The sequence below is a fragment of the Bombina bombina genome, chromosome 7 (genome assembly GCF_027579735.1).
Source record: "Bombina bombina isolate aBomBom1 chromosome 7, aBomBom1.pri, whole genome shotgun sequence".
In the NCBI taxonomy this organism is placed as follows: domain Eukaryota; kingdom Metazoa; phylum Chordata; class Amphibia; order Anura; family Bombinatoridae; genus Bombina; species Bombina bombina.
The window spans coordinates 156,165,155-156,185,202 of NC_069505.1; the positions used below are offsets into that span (position 1 = coordinate 156,165,155).

At 38.7% G+C, this 20,048-nt stretch overlaps 1 protein-coding gene across 2 annotated transcripts in view; it reads right to left on the reverse strand.

Moving 5' to 3' along the window:
* The window catches only part of SLC5A12 (solute carrier family 5 member 12), a 115,776-nt gene that overhangs the window by 46,620 nt on the left and 49,108 nt on the right, over positions 1-20,048 (reverse strand). For both annotated transcript variants that reach the window (XM_053688904.1, XM_053688905.1), the window contains exon 7: positions 1,619-1,748. In XM_053688904.1, the coding sequence (XP_053544879.1) occupies positions 1,619-1,748 (130 nt within the window). The remainder of the gene's footprint in view (positions 1-1,618; positions 1,749-20,048) is intronic.

A 20,048-nucleotide genomic window follows, 5' to 3' on the forward strand; every position in this document is an offset into this window, starting at 1 on the left:
AAAAGCCCTTTTAAGGGCTGGTAAGGTAATAGAGCTGTTAACTATTTTAATTTAGATTAGGGTAGGGAATTTTTTTATTTTGGGGGGCTTTGTTATTTTATTAGGGGGCTTAGAGTAGGTGTAATTAGCTTAAAATTCTTGTAATCTTTTTTATTTTTTGTAATTTAGTGTTTTTTTTTTTGTAATTTAGTTTAGTTTATTTAATTGTAGGTACTTGTAGTTAATTGATTTAATTTATTTATTGATAGTGTAGTGTTAGGTTTAAAGGGACAGTAAACCCAACATTTTTCTTTCATGATTCAGGTAGAGAATACAATTTTAAACAACATTCCAATTTACTTCTATTATCTAATTTGCTTCATTCTTTAGATATCCTTTATTAAAGAAATAGCAATGCACATGAGTGAGCCAATCACACGGGGCATCTATGTGCAGCCACCAATTAGCAGCTACTGAGCCTATCTACGTATGCTTTTCAGCAAAGAATATCAAGAGAATAAAGCAAATTAGATAATAGAAGTAAATTAGAAAGTTGTTCAAAATTGCATGATCTTTCTAAATCATGAAAGAAAAAAATTGGGTTTAATGTCCCTTTAATTGTAACTTAGGTTAGGATTTATTTTACAGGTAATTTTGTAATTATTTTAACTAGGTAGCTATTAAATAGTAAATAACTATTTAATAGCTATTGTACCTAGTTAAAATAAATACAAAGGTGCCTGTAAAATAAATATAAATCCTAAAATAGCTACAATATAATTATTCATTATATTGTAGCTATATAAGGGTTTATTTTACATTTAAGTATTTATTTTTAAATAGGAATACTTTAGTTAATAATATTTAATTTACATTTATTAGAGTAGCGGCGAGGTCTGGTCGGCAGATTAGAGGTTAATAAATGTAGGTAGGTGGCAGCAACGTTGGGGGGGGGCAGATTAGGGGTTAATAAATATTATGTAGGTGTCAGCGATGTTAGGGGCAGCAGATTAGGAGTACATAGGGATAATGTAGGTGGCGGCGGTGTGCGTTCGGCAGATTAGGGGTTAATAATATTTATTAGAATGGCGGCGATGTGGAGGACCTCGGTTTAGGGGTACATAGGTAGTTTATGGGTGTTAGTGTACTTTAGAGCACAGTAGTTAAGAGCTTTATAAACCGGCGTTAGCCCAGAAAGCTCTTAACTACTGACTTTTTTCTGCGGATGGAGTCTTGTCGGTAGAGGGTCTACCACTCACTTCAGCCAAGACTCTAAATACCAGCGTTAGGAAGATCCCATTGAAAAGATAGGATACGCAATTGACTTAAGGGGATCTGCGGTATGGAAAAGTCACGGCTTGGAAGTGAGCGTTAGACCCTTTCTTGGCTGACTCTAAATACCAGCGGGCGGTAAAAAGCAGCTTTAGGACCCCTTAACGCTGCTTTTTACGGCTAACGCAGAACTCTAAATCTAGGCGAATGTTTGTTAAACTGATCTACAAATAAAAAATAATTGAATGCGGCTCATCTTTTGAAAAGATTGGATAGTCTTGATGTATTTAGACACACAACTGGTGTTTAACCGTTCAAGGAATTTTTTTAAAATGTCAAGGTCGTACACTAAAGTACTGATAATTACCTGATCAGGAGCTGTTATAAAGCCAGCAGTCCAAGGATCACAGCCTCTGTAGTGTGCGTACATAACTAAGCCAGAAAATACAGCACATACTAAAATAATCCAGAGTCCAACCAAATTGAGATAAAGGGCTCTGAGAAAGAGAGAGATGTTAGCAGTTTGCTCTCACTCAAAATTGCTGCAGTAGAATTAAAGATATATATTATTAAATCATTTATAAGCCTAAATGTCATGTCATATTCCTAGTGATATTAGAATTCATAAAGAGCAAATATAAGGTTTTATTCAATATGCTAAAATAATAATTTAATGATGGTGATTTAATAGTAAATTAGTAAAATGGAAGAGAAAGAACAGAACATATGCTTAAAATACCAAGTGCGCTTAAGGATAGCATCAATAATGTAAAAAATGACCTCTCAGTATCTTGTCTTGCAGATTTCTCCCTTTTTAGACTTTATTAAAAAGACTCATGAACAAATAAGATCTCACTAAAATGCCTTAAAACTATAGCTATATCTATAGAAGACATTAAATAAAAAATAATATCAGTTTTATTTGAGTGAGTTATTCTTTATAAAACTAATGGCATACCTATCTATGTCTTAACTGGTATGCAATGCATCTAATTTTGAAATAAAAACAAGGTTCTCAATCACCACACTGTCCTTATTCCTTGATACAATCAATAACTTGCCAGATGAGCTACACCAGTGTTTCTTAACCTCAAGTACCCCCAACATGCAAGGTTTTCATTATAGCTGAACCAGTGCACAGGTGAACAAATCAGTTGAGAGCAGGTTAGTATCCATGGTGTTACTTATCAGCTGATTAATTTACTTGTGCACTGGTTAAGCTATAATGAAAACCTGGCCTGTTGGGGGTACTTGATGACCACTGTTGAGAACCACTGAGTTAGACTACCTGTTTGGTCCATCTCATTAAAATAAAATTGTACTACTGGTATAACATCTTTACATCTAATATTGGACTTATGTCTATTTAACTGATTCTCAATCTCCCTGAGATGTTGTTATTTAACTAATCTGTGATGACCCCTTTAGCCAACAATCTTCAGATGTCACAAAGAGGGGTGCACTGCAGCCGAACTGTTAGTAAGTTTCTATGCTGAATGTCTGATTGATGCAATGTAGAAACACAATACACATTAAGTGCTTGTGTTGACTGATTATACTTTACTCAGTAACGGTAGAGTTACGTATTTGGACAGCATATTGATTGTATTGACTGTTATATTGTTTTTAATATTGTTTTACAATAAAGTAAAACTTCTTGAGAGCCTTGGGTTTACTGATCATTTGGAAAGCAACTTAGAGCTATTGTAGTCCCAGTTTGTGTGAGTACTACTGCTAGCAGCCATTTGTGAAGTGTATTAAAACAATATCACACTATGGATTTTTGAGATGTTCTCTAAGGAATGCACTGTAGAATGTTCCTACTTATCTTCAATTAATTCGACTCACTTCAATTTAATCAACAATTCTCAGGGGTAAATTTATTAAAGTGCGGACGGACATGATACAATGTAGCGTATCATGTCCGCCGCACATTGATAAATGCCGACAGCGTATCATTGCACCAGCAGTTCTTGTGAACTGCTGGTGCAATGCCACCTCCTGCAGATTTGCAGCCAATCGGCCGCTAGCAGTGGGTGTCAATCAACCTGATCTTATTCGATCAGGTTGATTTCTGTCCGCTGCCTCAGAGCAGGTGGACAGGTTATGGAGCAGCGGTCTTTAGACTGTAGGGGGCGGCATTGCACTAGCAGTTCTGGTGAACTGCTTGTGCAATGTTTAATGCCGACAGCGTATGCTGTCGGCATTCAGCGATGTCTGTCGGACATGATACTCTACTGCCAAAACTTAAAACACCCCACACATGTTCCAGATTCTATAGATCATAATGGGGACCTATAACATCCTTAAGGAAAATGTATTATTGCTTGCATATAATTATGTGTTTAACCCATGCAAAGGTGGTTAAACACATATTTAAGTGAGCTCCATAGCAGCATTGGATGTAAAAAAAAAAAATACTGTGGGGGACTTTAATAATACTTGGGATAAGCAGACTTTTTGTGCCTATGGTTCTTATATGTCATTAAAAATCCATGGCCTAGATAATGAGTTGTGCGTTAGGGTTAAAAAGCAGCGTTAAGAGGTCCTAACGCTACTTTTTAATGCACGCTGGTATTACGAGTCTTGAAGGTACAGGTGTACCGCTCACTTTTTTGGCCAGACTCGGAAATACCGCAAATCCACTTACGTCAATTGCGTATCCTATATTTTCAATGGGACTTGCATAGCGCCGGTATTACGAGTCTAACCAAAAGTGAGCGGTAGACCCTCTCCTGTCCAGCCTGGTACCGCATTTTAAAGTCAGTAGTTAAGAGTTTTACACTACAACGCTGTACCATAAAACTCTTAACTAAAGTGCTAAAAAGTACACTAACACCCATAAACTACCTATTAACCCCTAAACCGAGGCCCCCCACATTGCAAACACTAAAATAAATATTTTAACCCTTATGTGCCGAACCGGACATCGCCACCACTATAATAAATATATTAACTCCTAAACCGCCGCACTCACGCATCGTAAACACTAGTTAAATATTATTAACCCCTAATCTGCCGGCCCTAACATCACCACCACCTACCTAAATTTATTAACCCTTTAATCTGCCGCCCCCAATGTCGCCACCACTATAATAAAGTTATTAACCCATAAACCTAAGTCTAACCCTAACCCTAACCCCCCTAACTTAAATATAATTTAAATAAATCTAAATAAAATTACTACAATTAACTAAATAATTCCTATTTAAAACTAAATACTTACCTATAAAATAAATCCTAAGCTAACTACAATATAACTAATAGTTACATTGTAGCTATCTTAGGGTTTATTTTTATTTTACAGGCAACTTTGTATTTATTTTAACTAGGTACAATAGTTAACTACCTAGTTAAAATAAAGACAAATATACCTGTAAAATAAAACCTAACCTAAGTTACAATTACACCTAACACTACACTGCAATTAAATTAATTACCTAAATGAAATACAATTAATTACAATTAAATAAAATTATCTAAGTACAAAAACCCCCCACTAAATTACAGAAAATAATAAACAAATTACAAGATTTTTAAACTAATTACACCTAATCTAACCCCCCTAATAAAATAAAAAAAGCCCCCCAAAATAAAAAAGCCCTACCCTACACTAAATTACAAATAGCCCTTAAAAGGGCCTTTTGCGGGGCATTGCCCTAAAGTAATCAGCTCTTTTACCTGTAAAAAAAAAATCAATTCCCCCCAACATTAAAACCCACCACCCACACAACCAACCCTACTCTAAAACCCATCCAATCCCCCCTTAAAAAAACCTAACACTAACCCCTTGAAGATCCCCCTACCAGGAGACGTCTTCACCCAACCGGGCAGAAGTGGTCCTCCAGACAGGCAGAAGTCTTCATCCAACCGGGCAGAAGTGGTCCTCCAGACGGGCAGAAGTCTTCATCCAGACGGCATCTTCTATCTTCATCCATCCGGAGCAGGTCCATCTTCAAGACATCCAATGTGAAGCATCCTCTTCATCCGACGCCCAACGACTGAATGAAGGTTCCTTTAAATGATGTAATCCAAGATGGCGTCCCTTCAATTCTGATTGGGTGATAGAATTCTATCAGCCAATCGGAATTAAGGTAGAAAAAATCCTTGAGCTGGCATTCTATTGGCTGTTCCAATCAGCCAATAGAATGCCAGCTCAATCCTATTGGCTGATTGCATCAGCCAATAGGATTTTTTCTACCTTAATTCCAATTGGCTGATAGAATTCTATCAGCCAATTGGAAACGAAGGGGCGCCATCTTGGATGATGTCATTTAAAGGAACCTTCAATCAGTCGTCGGCCGTCGGATGAAGAGGATGCTCCCCGTCGGATGTCTTGAAGATGGACCCGCTCCACGCCGGATGGATGAAGATAGAAGATGCCGTCTGGATGAAGACTTCTTCCCGTCTGGAGGACCACTTCTGCCCGGTTGGATGAAGACTTCTGCCCGTCTGGAGGACCCCTTTTGCCCGGTTGGGTGAAGACATCTCCCGGTAGGGTGATCTTCAAGGGGTTAGTGTTAGGTTTTTTTAAGGGGGGATTGGGTGGGTTTTAGAGTAGGGTTGGTTGTGTGGGTGGTGGGTTTTAATGTTGGGAGGGGGAATTGTAATTTTTTTTACAGGTAAAAGAGCTGATTACTTTGGAGCAATGCCTGGCAAAAGGCCCTTTTAAGGGCTATTTGTAATTTAGTGTAGGGTAGGGCTTTTTTATTTTGGGGGGGCTTTTTTATTTTGTTAGGGGGTTAGATTAGGTGTAATAAGTTTAAAAATCTTGTAATTTGTTTATTATTTTCTGTAATTTAGTGTTTTTTTGTACTTTAGATAATTTTATTTAATTGTAATTAATTGTATTTAATTTAGGTAATTAATTTAATTGTGTTTTAGTGTTAGGTGTAATTGTAAGTTAGGTTAGGTTTTATTTTACAGGTATATTTGTATTTATTTTAACTAGGTAGTTATTAAATAGTTAATAACTATTTAATAACTATTGTACCTAGTTAAAATAAATACAAAGTTGCCTGTAAAATAAAAATAAACCCTAAGATAGCTACAATGTAACTATTAGTTATATTGTAGCTATTTTAGGGTTTATTTTATAGGTAAGTATTTAGTTTTAAATAGGAATTATTTAGTTAATTGTAGTAATTTTATTTAGATTTATTTAAATTATATTTAAGTTAGGGAGGGTTAGGGTTAGACTTAGGTTTATGGATTAATAACTGTATTATAGTGGCGGCGATGTTGGGGGCGGCAGATTAGGGGTTAATAAATGTAGTTAGGTTGCGGCGACATTGGGGGCGACAGATTAGGGGTTAATAAATATAATGTAGGTGTCGGCGATGTTGGGGGCTTCATAAGTATAATGTAGGTGGCGGCGGTGTCCAGAGCAGCAGATTAGGGGTTAATAATATAATTTAGGTGTCAGCGATGTCGGGGGCGGCAGATTAGGGGTTAATAAGTGTAAGATTAGGGGTATTTAGACTCAGGGTTCATGTTAGGGTATTAGGTGTAAACATAAATTGTATTTCCCCATAGGAATCAATGGGGCTGCGTTAGGAGCTTTACACTGCTTTTTTGCAGGTGTTAGGTTTTTTTCTGTCGGCTCTCCCCTATTGATTCCTATGGGGAAATCATACACAAGCACGTTTTACCAGCTCACCGCTAATGTAAGCGCTGGTATTGAGGTGAGATGTGGAGCTAAATTTTGCTCTGCGCTCACTTTTTTGCGGCTAACGCCGGGTTTGTAAAAACCAGTAATACCAGCGTTGTCTGCAAGTGAGCGGTGAGCATAAACTGCTTGTTAGCACCGCACCCCTCCTAACGCAAAACTCGTAATTTAGGCGCATGTTTCTATGCTACCTCCTGGTACTGAATTCATGCACCTAAGCCTACCTAGTAATGCTTTTACAAAAAGGATACAAAAAAAAATGCAGTTTGATTATAAAAGTACTTCAAATGGTCTCTTAAAATTGCATGCTCTTTCAGAATCATGAAGGTTTAAAGGGACATTCTGGTCAAACCTGGAATCCACATTGATGCATTTCAGTTTTGAATAGAAGCATTTTTGTAATATACATGTATTAGCAAACATGCATCTAACAAAAGCTATAGCTGTTTTAAATGTATATTTACGTATGCACCATGCATCAGCATTTTAAACACAGCACTTTCTCAGACAGCCTAAGGTGCTTTTATCATCTGGTAATTACTCAATTCGTTAATTGCTGATATGATACAAACCCCACTGGCACTCTGAATAGCTGTAGTATTTAAAATGCTGATACATTGAGAATATCTAGCTATCCTTCACATGCACATGCAGAGAACAATGTTGACACAAAAACAGTGATAGAAGCATTTTTGATAATAAGTGTATATGGCAAATATGTTTCTATTCAAAGATGTAATTTATCTATGTGCATTTAAATTTTGACCAACACATCCCTTTCATTTTGACTTCCATGTCCCCTGACAATGGGGAAATTTAACAAAGCTGCAGACCTGAAGCTATAAAGATAGAGAACCTGTCCTCTTGCAATTGTCACTTGAGATGCAGCATAGTGTGGTGAAATTAAAGGGACATGAAACCCAAAAATTTTATTTCATGATTCTGATAGAAAATGCAATTTTAAACAACTTTCCAATTTACTTCTATCATTTAATTTGCTTTGTTTTCTTGTTATCCTTTGCTGAAATGTTTATCAAGGAAAGCTCATGAGCAGCAAAGAATCTAGTTTCTAGTTGTTGATTGGTGGATGCATATATATACCGATTGTCATTGGCTCACGCATGTGTTCAGTCAGCAACCAGAAGTTCATTGCTGCTCATTGAACAAAGCATATCAAGAGAACAAAGAAAAATTGTTAATAGGTGTACATTAGAACGTTTCTTAAAATTTCCTGCTCTATCTGAATTATTAAAGAAAAATGTTGGGTTTCATATCCCTTTAAGGATTACACTAGATCTCTTTTTTGCAATCCCGCCCCCTGCTCTCACTCAATCAATCACACAAGAGCAGTGCCTGTCAATTACCTAACCTTCTAATGTTACAGGGACATGAAACCAAACATTTTTCTTTCATGATTTAGGTAGAACATACAATTTTAAAAAAACTTTCCAGTTTACTTCTATAATCAAATTTCCTTCAGTCTCTTGGTATTATTTGTTGAAGGAGCAGCAATGCACTACTGGTTTCTAACTGAACATATGGGTGAGACAATGAAAATCATTATATATATATATATATATATATATATGCAGCCACCAATCAGCATCTAGAACCTAGGTTCTTTGCTGCTCCTGTGCTTTCCTAGATAAACTTTTCAGCAAAGAATAACAAGAGAAGGAAGCAAATTAAATAATACAAGTCAATTAGAAAAAAATTTAAAATTGTATGCTCTGTCTAAATCACGAATGTCTAATTATGACTTTACTGTCCCTTTATATGTGTGGCTGTCGTCTTGTTCATACAAGTCTGCTTGGCAAAGTCTGAAAAGTTATGAAAGCAGCTTAGTATATTTATACTCTTACATCACCAACAACCTGAGACAAGCAGTCCTGAAGAGTTTACAGGTAACAATTTAATTCCTATAAATTACAATACTATAAATCACACTGCCTCTTGAAATATTTCCCTGGAACCATGTGCATTGAGACATATAGAAGGTTCCTTTGTGCTATCTGGAATTTTCTCAAGAAAAATTAAAAGGAGATAGTAAGAGATTAGTAATTTTTAATTTGATATATAAACAGGCACACAATAGAAACAAACTAATAAGGTTGCATGACCATGAGTTTGTTTAACCTATATAACAATTGAAAAACTCTATTTATGACAGGTATGTGATGAAAATATCAGAACTGATTACTTTATTGCTTTGCATGTAGTTTCAGAGCATAGATACTGTGGCCATATACACATTTAATTTGTATAACTAGTATCCACGTTTCCAGGAAGTCCATGACTGACTCAACCCAAGTACCATAATGTTCTTTATCAATGTACACCTTTGAAAAGTAAATAAGGTATAATGATTACCTTTTAATTAAACTCGGATTAATTTTAGATTAATGAATGAGGGAAAATATGTTAAAAGTAAGAAGGGTCTCCCCTAATATGGGCTAGATTACAAGTGGCGTGCGTGCAATATTGAAATATTACTCATGAAATAACTAACACTCATATTACAAGTTGAAAGTAAATGTTCTTTGCATTTTTAAATAGATATTCCTATATATACAGTATATCTATATAGCTAAATATATATATATATATATATATATATAAATTTATATATATACACATACATATATATATATATATATATATATATATATATATATATATATATATATATATATATATATATAGGTATTGATATATATTTTATAAAAATTCAATCAGATTTGGGTCGGAGCGTAGCTGTGCAGGAACATGGCCGCATCCTAAGAAAGCTCTGTGGCATGTCTTAAGTCTTTGGCTCGTTTTGGATGTGTTGGAGAGGGAGAGACTTCTGACTTTCAGCTACACTGTTGAGAGTGTCTTGAGGGATCACTACCCGCTAATAATTATACCTACCTTGTCAGAATTTGGAGATCCATAACAGGATCAGGAACCAATGGTCTTCTGAGGAGCGGCGACGCACCTGAAATACTGAGATAAGTGCTACTGCTTTTCTACAACCCACATACTACCGACTCAAGTTGAGATATCCTGCTTGACTGGCCTTCCTGTTTTTCCGGACCTAGCCACCACACTTTGGAAGGTACCCTCCACCGGACATATCGGGCCAGTCCTGTTGCGCCACTGATATCGGGCCAGCTTGTGTGTCGCTACTGGTATCGTGGCCTACACTAAAAATAATTAGAGTGAGTACCCGCTCCTTTCCAATCAGCATATAAAATCTTTTGTTGGGCTATTTTTTGGGGGCTGGCCCTACTGGAGACACTGAAAAGCAGATACTTAGATTGAATACAGAACATGGGATATATTGCCCAAATTATAGTACTGGCATACTGGGAAACACCGGTGTGGGTCCCCTAGGGCTAAGGTGATATTTGGTGACATCCTGACCCCAAGTAAATAATAAGTAAGATAGGTCAACGCTTTGCTGTAGGTGTTGTCCTCAAACCTTCACAACTCTCTGATGGTATCTAGAAGAAATGCTAAACTAGATAAAATGCTGGCTGCCACACCATCCTATACTATGAACTCCACAAGAGAATCCTTACCCTTATATCTCTTGCAATTATTTGAGTATATCATACCAACCCTCAAGCTTTCTGAAACATCTATGGAAAGGGCCCACAGGGTGTTGAAACCCATGTCGACCCCTCCCAACCCACCAAGCGACATCATTATAAAATTCACCACATTTTTTGGATAAAGAGGCAATTTGGAAGCAAATTTGACTACAACGTGAAATTAAATTCCAAACTTACAGTATCTAGATTTTTCAGGACATCTGTCCCACGACTATTGAGAAACGTAGATAAATCAGTTTTATTACACAAACCCTGCAAGAAAGAAAGGTGAAATACTGCTGGGGGTTTCCCTTCAGTCTTATAGTCCAGAAAGAAGGCAGGACACACATATATAAGGAACCAGATGACCTGGTCTCTTTTTCTAAGGGACTTAATATTACCTTTTCACAACCAAATCCATCTACATTGCAAGCTTCTCTCTTCCTGCTCCTCTTCCTCAGAGATCACAATAGTCTACTGTTCATCATAAGAAGAAAAAGACAGAAGACTCTGTGGCTAATACATGAACTCTCATTTAATTCTAGAACTAATCCCTTCTTCTGTTTATATCTAGAGGGGACAATCTCCCAGACCTCAATACATGGTCTGATAAGTATACTCTGTTAACATTGTACTGCAATTAGTTTAACATCTCAGACTTGTGCCGTATGTCTCTCCCAGCGGACACAGCTAAAATCTGGTTTGATGTTATTGTTTGATATGTTCTTGCTTGTTTTTACCCAGTTAACTTATGTTATGTTACACATTAATTATATCAGTGACTAGTTGGATTTCTATAGATATGGTATCCTACTGATAAGTTTTAGATCTCTAACATATGTCTAGATATATATGTAGCATCAAATATATATCAATGTTTTACTTTTATCACAAGCTTGTGTCACTAGCTCCACATTTGCAAACATAGATGATAAGTTGTTATTTCTATCAGTCAATGTGATGATGCATGTTGAAGACCAGTTAGCTATTGACATATTACACACTGTTACTCTCAATCCATAGTTACTCCTCCCTAAATGTTAAGAATATATTGTGAGTTTAGGTGTTTATTATAAGGAATTGCCGCACTTTTTACTATGCATACCCCTAGATAAATCCAGCTGGGGGTCTCTCTCTCCTGCTCATATATATGTTAGGAGAGCCGGAGAAGCATTTAGAGACATGCTACCCCACTTTTGAAACCATGTCAATTCTTGACTTATACTTAATTTGTTTGTTGTTTTTGACCCTTTTGTTTTTAGGTATTACCCCTGTCCCGTTCTGCACTCCTATACTTACTTCCACTGAATACATTTATTTATGGTACCCACATATACTGTAATGACCGCTTTACCCACCCATCAAACTGATTATGGCTAGCCTCCAGACTCGCCCTCCAACAACCAATGACTTGCACCTATACTCTGTTAATGCTAAAGGTCTAAATATCCCTAATAAAAGATCATTGGACTAAAGAGATTTCCGCAGCCACAAAGCTGACATAGTGTTTCTTCAAGAGACACATTTTAGAAAAGAAAGGGAACCCTCCACCTTTGCCCGCCTATATGGCACATGCTATTGGGCTTCCCACAACAAACACAAAAAACAAGGAGTAGGCATCCTAATTAAAAGAGGTATCCCCTTTTTAGAACTGCAAACTATTAAAGATAAAGAAGGTAGATACATTATCCTAATAGGCTTATTGTATAATAGACCTGTAACTCTTGTATCCTTATACGCCCCTAACTCTGACCAACACTCCTTTATTAAAAAAATCTCTAACTATATCCGAGAAATATTGACCCAATATATTCTAAACTACTTTCAATCCATATATTCCTCTGAGGCCTTCTCTGCTAGGGCCTTGGAAGCCCATATAGTACTTTTACCAAAACCAAATAAATCCCCAGACCTCCCCGCAAACTATCGCCCCATTTCGTTATTAAATATGGACATAAAAAATTTTGCAAAAAATATTGTCCCACAGACTTAATAAAGTCCTCCCCGATATCATTCATTTGGATCAGGTTGGCTTCATTCCGGGGCAGGAAGCTGAAGACAACATGGTCAGGGCCTTACACCTAATTCATTATGTAAAACGTAATGACATACCTTCTGTATTACTATCAACGGATGCAGAAAAGGCCTTTGACCGTGTTGCCTGGGACTTTTTAAGAGCCACCTTGATACACATGGGCCTAGGCCCCCAAATAATAACAAGAATCTTCTCCCTATATTCCCAGCCCAATGTGCAAATCTTAGTAAATGGATCTGTTCCCACACCCTTCCCCATATCCAATGGGACCCGTCAAGGATATCCACTGTCCCCCCTTCTATTTACCTGCATTATAGAAACATTAGCTGCAAGCATTAGACAAAACTCGCAAAATATATAGGTATTGATATATATTTTATAAAAATTCAATCAGATTTGGGTCGGAGCGTAGCTGTGCAGGAACATGGCCGCATCCTAAGAAAGCTCTGTGGCATGTCTTAAGTCTTTGGCTCGTTTTGGATGTGTTGGAGAGGGAGAGACTTCTGACTTTCAGCTACACTGTTGAGAGTGTCTTGAGGGATCACTACCCGCTAATAATTATACCTACCTTGTCAGAATTTGGAGATCCATAACAGGATCAGGAACCAATGGTCTTCTGAGGAGCGGCGACGCACCTGAAATACTGAGATAAGTGCTACTGCTTTTCTACAACCCACATACTACCGACTCAAGTTGAGATATCCTGCTTGACTGGCCTTCCTGTTTTTCCGGACCTAGCCACCACACTTTGGAAGGTACCCTCCACCGGACATATCGGGCCAGTCCTGTTGCGCCACTGATATCGGGCCAGCTTGTGTGTCGCTACTGGTATCGTGGCCTACACTAAAAATAATTAGAGTGAGTACCGCTCCTTTCCAATCAGCATATAAAATCTTTTGTTGGGCTATTTTTTGGGGGCTGGCCCTACTGGAGACACTGAAAAGCAGATACTTAGATTGAATACAGAACATGGGATATATTGCCCAAATTATAGTACTGGCATACTGGGAAACACCGGTGTGGGTCCCCTAGGGCTAAGGTGATATTTGGTGACATCCTGACCCCAAGTAAATAATAAGTAAGATAGGTCAACGCTTTGCTGTAGGTGTTGTCCTCAAACCTTCACAACTCTCTGATGGTATCTAGAAGAAATGCTAAACTAGATAAAATGCTGGCTGCCACACCATCCTATACTATGAACTCCACAAGAGAATCCTTACCCTTATATCTCTTGCAATTATTTGAGTATATCATACCAACCCTCAAGCTTTCTGAAACATCTATGGAAAGGGCCCACAGGGTGTTGAAACCCATGTCGACCCCTCCCAACCCACCAAGCGACATCATTATAAAATTCACCACATTTTTTGGATAAAGAGGCAATTTGGAAGCAAATTTGACTACAACGTGAAATTAAATTCCAAACTTACAGTATCTAGATTTTTCAGGACATCTGTCCCACGACTATTGAGAAACGTAGATAAATCAGTTTTATTACACAAACCCTGCAAGAAAGAAAGGTGAAATACTGCTGGGGGTTTCCCTTCAGTCTTATAGTCCAGAAAGAAGGCAGGACACACATATATAAGGAACCAGATGACCTGGTCTCTTTTTCTAAGGGACTTAATATTACCTTTTCACAACCAAATCCATCTACATTGCAAGCTTCTCTCTTCTGCTCCTCTTCCTCAGAGATCACAATAGTCTACTGTTCATCATAAGAAGAAAAAGACAGAAGACTCTGTGGCTAATACATGAACTCTCATTTAATTCTAGAACTAATCCCTTCTTCTGTTTATATCTAGAGGGGACAATCTCCCAGACCTCAATACATGGTCTGATAAGTATACTCTGTTAACATTGTACTGCAATTAGGTTTAACATCTCAGACTTGTGCCGTATGTCTCTCCCAGCGGACACAGCTAAAATCTGGTTTGATGTTATTGTTTGATATGTTCTTGCTTGTTTTTACCCAGTTAACTTATGTTATGTTACACATTAATTATATCAGTGACTAGTTGGATTTCTATAGATATGGTATCCTACTGATAAGTTTTAGATCTCTAACATATGTCTAGATATATATGTAGCATCAAATATATATCAATGTTTTACTTTTATCACAAGCTTGTGTCACTAGCTCCACATTTGCAAACATAGATGATAAGTTGTTATTTCTATCAGTCAATGTGATGATGCATGTTGAAGACCAGTTAGCTATTGACATATTACACACTGTTACTCTCAATCCATAGTTACTCCTCCCTAAATGTTAAGAATATATTGTGAGTTTAGGTGTTTATTATAAGGAATTGCCGCACTTTTACTATGCATACCCCTAGATAAATCCAGCTGGGGGTCTCTCTCTCCTGCTCATATATATGTTAGGAGAGCCGGAGAAGCATTTAGAGACATGCTACCCCACTTTTGAAACCATGTCAATTCTTGACTTATACTTAATTTGTTTGTTGTTTTTGACCCTTTTGTTTTTAGGTATTACCCCTGTCCCGTTCTGCACTCCTATACTTACTTCCACTGAATACATTTATTTATGGTACCCACATATACTGTAATGACCGCTTTACCCACCCATCAAACTGATTATGGCTAGCCTCCAGACTCGCCCTCCAACAACCAATGACTTGCACCTATACTCTGTTAATGCTAAAGGTCTAAATATCCCTAATAAAAGATCATTGGACTAAAGAGATTTCCGCAGCCACAAAGCTGACATAGTGTTTCTTCAAGAGACACATTTTAGAAAAGAAAGGGAACCTCCACCTTTGCCCGCCTATATGGCACATGCTATTGGGCTTCCCACAACAAACACAAAAAACAAGGAGTAGGCATCCTAATTAAAAGAGGTATCCCCTTTTTAGAACTGCAAACTATTAAAGATAAAGAAGGTAGATACATTATCCTAATAGGCTTATTGTATAATAGACCTGTAACTCTTGTATCCTTATACGCCCCTAACTCTGACCAACACTCCTTTATTAAAAAAATCTCTAACTATATCCGAGAAATATTGACCCAATATATTCTAAACTACTTTCAATCCATATATTCCTCTGAGGCCTTCTCTGCTAGGGCCTTGGAAGCCCATATAGTACTTTTACCAAAACCAAATAAATCCCCAGACCTCCCCGCAAACTATCGCCCCATTTCGTTATTAAATATGGACATAAAAAATTTTGCAAAAAATATTGTCCCACAGACTTAATAAAGTCCTCCCCGATATCATTCATTTGGATCAGGTTGGCTTCATTCCGGGGCAGGAAGCTGAAGACAACATGGTCAGGGCCTTACACCTAATTCATTATGTAAAACGTAATGACATACCTTCTGTATTACTATCAACGGATGCAGAAAAGGCCTTTGACCGTGTTGCCTGGGACTTTTTAAGAGCCACCTTGATACACATGGGCCTAGGCCCCCAAATAATAACAAGAATCTTCTCCCTATATTCCCAGCCCAATGTGCAAATCTTAGTAAATGGATCTGTTCCCACACCCTTCCCCATATCCAATGGGACCCGTCAAGGATATCCACTGTCCCCCCTTCTATTTACCTGCATTATAGAAACATTAGCTGCAAGCATTAGACAAAACTCGCAAATATATGGCATTAATATTGGTCCCCAGCAATACGTCGTCTCCCTCTTTGCAGATGACATGCTTTTCTCCCTCACAAATCCTGGGGAATCAATCCCACATTTAGTAGCTGAATTTGATGCGTTCCACACACTATCCAATTTTTCCATTAATACAGCCAAGTCAGAAATCCTAAACATAAATTTGAGCGATTCCTCTCTAGCTGCCATCAAAAAAATCACCTCATTCTCATGGTGCTCCCATGCCTTAAACTACCTAGGTGTTAAACTCTCCCCGACACTTGATAAATTATTCAATTTGAACTACATACCAATAAAACACACAATTATTAATGATCTTTCATCTTGGCACTCTAAAAGATTATCTTGGTTAGGACGTATAGACGTTATTAAGATGAATGTATTTCCTAGAATACTTTATTATCTTCAAACATTACCTATCCCCCTCCCTAGGAACTACCTACCCTCAATACAAAAGGTATTTAGTGACTTTATATGGAACAAAAAAATGCAGAGAATTAATCAACACATAATGCAGTCCCCCAAAACACAGGGAGGGTTGGGGGTTCCAAACCTTACACTGAATAGACAGGCAATATTTCTACAGAGGATTGTAGACTGGAATTTACACTTTCATTATAAATGTTGGGTCCCATTGGAACACTTAATAATGGGGAAACCTCACCTTGGACGTTTATGTTTGGGCAATCCCACTAGACTCAAAACTTTAACATGGGATAACCCTTTGACCCAGGAGACATTTCAAGTCTGGACAAAGACCATTAACACCTCACTTTTCATTTCCTTTATTCCATTCCCATTGACATCTATAATAGAAAATAGTGAATTTACGTTACGTCCTTTTTCAAACTCCTCACTAACAAATGCTGTTAACAAAGACTTTATAGTAAGGTCAATGATTACTAATGAATCCTTGCGCACACAATCTGACTTAATAGACGAAGGCCATGGGTGTTTCGTTAACTGGCTCACGTACAGACAGGCAAGGATCTTTATACTCTGTTTACTCCGTTGACGAAATTCGAATCATAATGCATCCTGCCCCCTCCTCCTAAACATACCTTGTCCACAATATACAAACTGCTGGTCCAGAACCCACCTTGATATATCCCCCATATCTAGAAAGGTGGGAAACCGACCTTTGAACCATTATCCTCCGTCAAACGAGTGTCTCTATGCTCCAGGCCATGATGAAGTGCTCAATCTCTTCCTCCATTTTGGAGATTAACTTCAAACTATTGCATAGATGATACCTTACCCACAAAAAATTGCACAGCTTATTCCGCTCACAAAAAAAACAATGTTGGAGATGCGGGCATGTAAATAGTGGTGCCGCACATATGTGGTGGTGGTGTAACACCATTCAAAATCTTTGGAGAAAGGTGATTTCTGAGATGGAATCTATATTGGGAACTGTGTTCCAACTGAATCCCCTGATATGGTTATTAAACAAGCTCCCTAACATTAAATACAAACCTTATCTTAAATTATTCAAAATCATGTCCAACGGGGTGAAGGTATTGATAGCCAAAAACTGGAGACATGGGGACGCTCCATCACTGAACATGTGGGTTAAGAAAGTATCAGACTGATGACTTCCGGTGGGCGGGCTCCGGGATAGGCAGCAGAGCTCCGTACCACCTTGCTCTAAGTTGCCCAATAAACTGCCTTTTGTAGCTCATCTACGGCTAATTTTGCCTCTCATCTACCCAGCTGCCTCCCTGGAGCCCCACGAAAAAATCCTAGGCAGGTATCGCTGCCCGGAGCGGAGGGGTTACTTGACGGAAATCCCCTTCTGCACTTTTTCACAGGAGTGATCCTAGCTCCCCCACCGAAGACCCCTATCTTAACACCCTGGAGTGAAAAGACACAATCCCCAGACGCCAACCTGCCGATGTACTTGTGGGGGTCAGTCCGGCTCACACTCTCTGCTCCGGGTGATTTCTTCCCGCACGGATCTGCTGTGAGGGGCTGCGTGGCAGGTGCGGCTGATGCCATCTTGGGCCCACGTGGCTTGATATCCTCTGGAGCCGGCATAGTGAGGAGTGGAAGGTGAGGCCGAATATTGCAGGGAAAGGCCACTACAATACCCGACGCCTGATACCCCAGACTCTGGACCCCTGCTCCATTGGACTTCTGGGCGCCTGGACACATGGTCGTTGCTGCTGTCTGGCAGTGGGCGACCGGAGAGTCATTGAATCAGTCCCACTTGCCTGGAAGGCCTTTTGACACCGGAGAGGGCCATAGTAGGCTCCCTCCATTCGGCGCTGAAACCCACAGACACACCGGGGAGGTGCCCCATTCTCACAGACAACCGACGCTACATCGGGTAAGAACATTACACCTGCACCCTCATATGAGCCTCCTCTGCCCATATACAGGGAGTGCAGAATTATTAGGCAAGTTGTATTTTTTAGGATAATTTTATTATTGAACAACAACCATGTTCTCAATGAACCCAAAAAACTCATTAATATCAAAGCTGAATAGTTTTGGAAGTAGTTTTTTAGTTTGTTTTTAGTTATGGCTATTTTAGGGGGATATCTGTGTATGCAGGTCACTATTACTGTGCATAATTATTAGGCAACTTAACAAAAAACAAATATATACCCATTTCAATTATTTATTTTTACCAGTGAACCAATATAACATCTCAACATTCACAAATATACATTTCTGACATTCAAAAACAAAACAAAAAACAAATCAGTGACCAATATAGCCACCTTTCTTTGCAAGGACACTCAAAGCCTGCCATCCATGGATTCTGTCAGTGTTTTTGATCTGTTCACCATCAACATTGCATGCAGCAGCAACCACAGCCTCCCAGACACTGTTCAGAGAGGTGTACTGTTTTCCCCTCCTTGTAAATCTCACATTTGATGATGGGACCACAGGTTTCTCAATGGGGTTCAGATCAGGTGAACAAGGAGGCCATGTCATTAGATTTTCTTCTTTTATACCCTTTCTTGCCAGCCACGCTGTGGGAGTACTTGGACGCGTGTGATGGAGCATTGTCCTGCATGAAAATCATGTTTTTCTTGAAGGATGCAGACTTCTTCTCCTGTACCACTGCTTGAAGAAGGTGTCTTCCAGAAACTGGCAGTAGGACTGGGAGTTGAGCTTGACTCCATCCTCAACCCGAAAAGGCCCCACAAAGCTCATCTTTGATGATACCAGCCCAAACCAGTACTCCACCTCCACCTTGCTGGCGTCTGAAGTCGGACTGAGCTCTCTGCCCTTTACCAATCCAGCCACGGGCCCATCCATCTGGCCCATCAAGACTCACTCTCATTTCATCAGTCCATAAAACCTTAGAAAAATCAGTCTTGACATATTTCTTGGCCCAGTCTTGACGTTTCAGCTTGTGTGTCTTGTTCAGTGGTGGTTGTCTTTCAGCCTTTCTTACCTTGGCCATGTCTTCTGAGTATTGCAAACCTTGTTGCTTTTGGGCACTCCAGTGATGTTGCAGCTCTGAAATATGGGCCAAACTGGTGGCAAGTGGCATCTTGGCAGCTGCACGCTTGACTTTTCTCAGTTCATGGGCAGTTATTTTGCGCCTTGGGTTTTTCCACACGCTTCTTGCGACCCTGTTGAACTATTTGAATGAAACGATTGATTGTTCGATGATCACGCTTCAGAAGCTTTGCAATTTTAAGAGTGCTGCATCCCTCTGCAAGATATCTCACTATTTTTGACTTTTCTGAGCCTGTCAAGTCCTTCTTTTTGACCCATTTTGCCAAGGAAAGGAAGTTGCCTAATAATTATGCACACCTGATATAGGGTGTTGATGTCATTAGACCACACCCCTTCTCATTACAGAGATGCACATCACCTAATATGCTTAATTGGTAGTAGGCCTTTCGAGCCTATACAGCTTGGAGT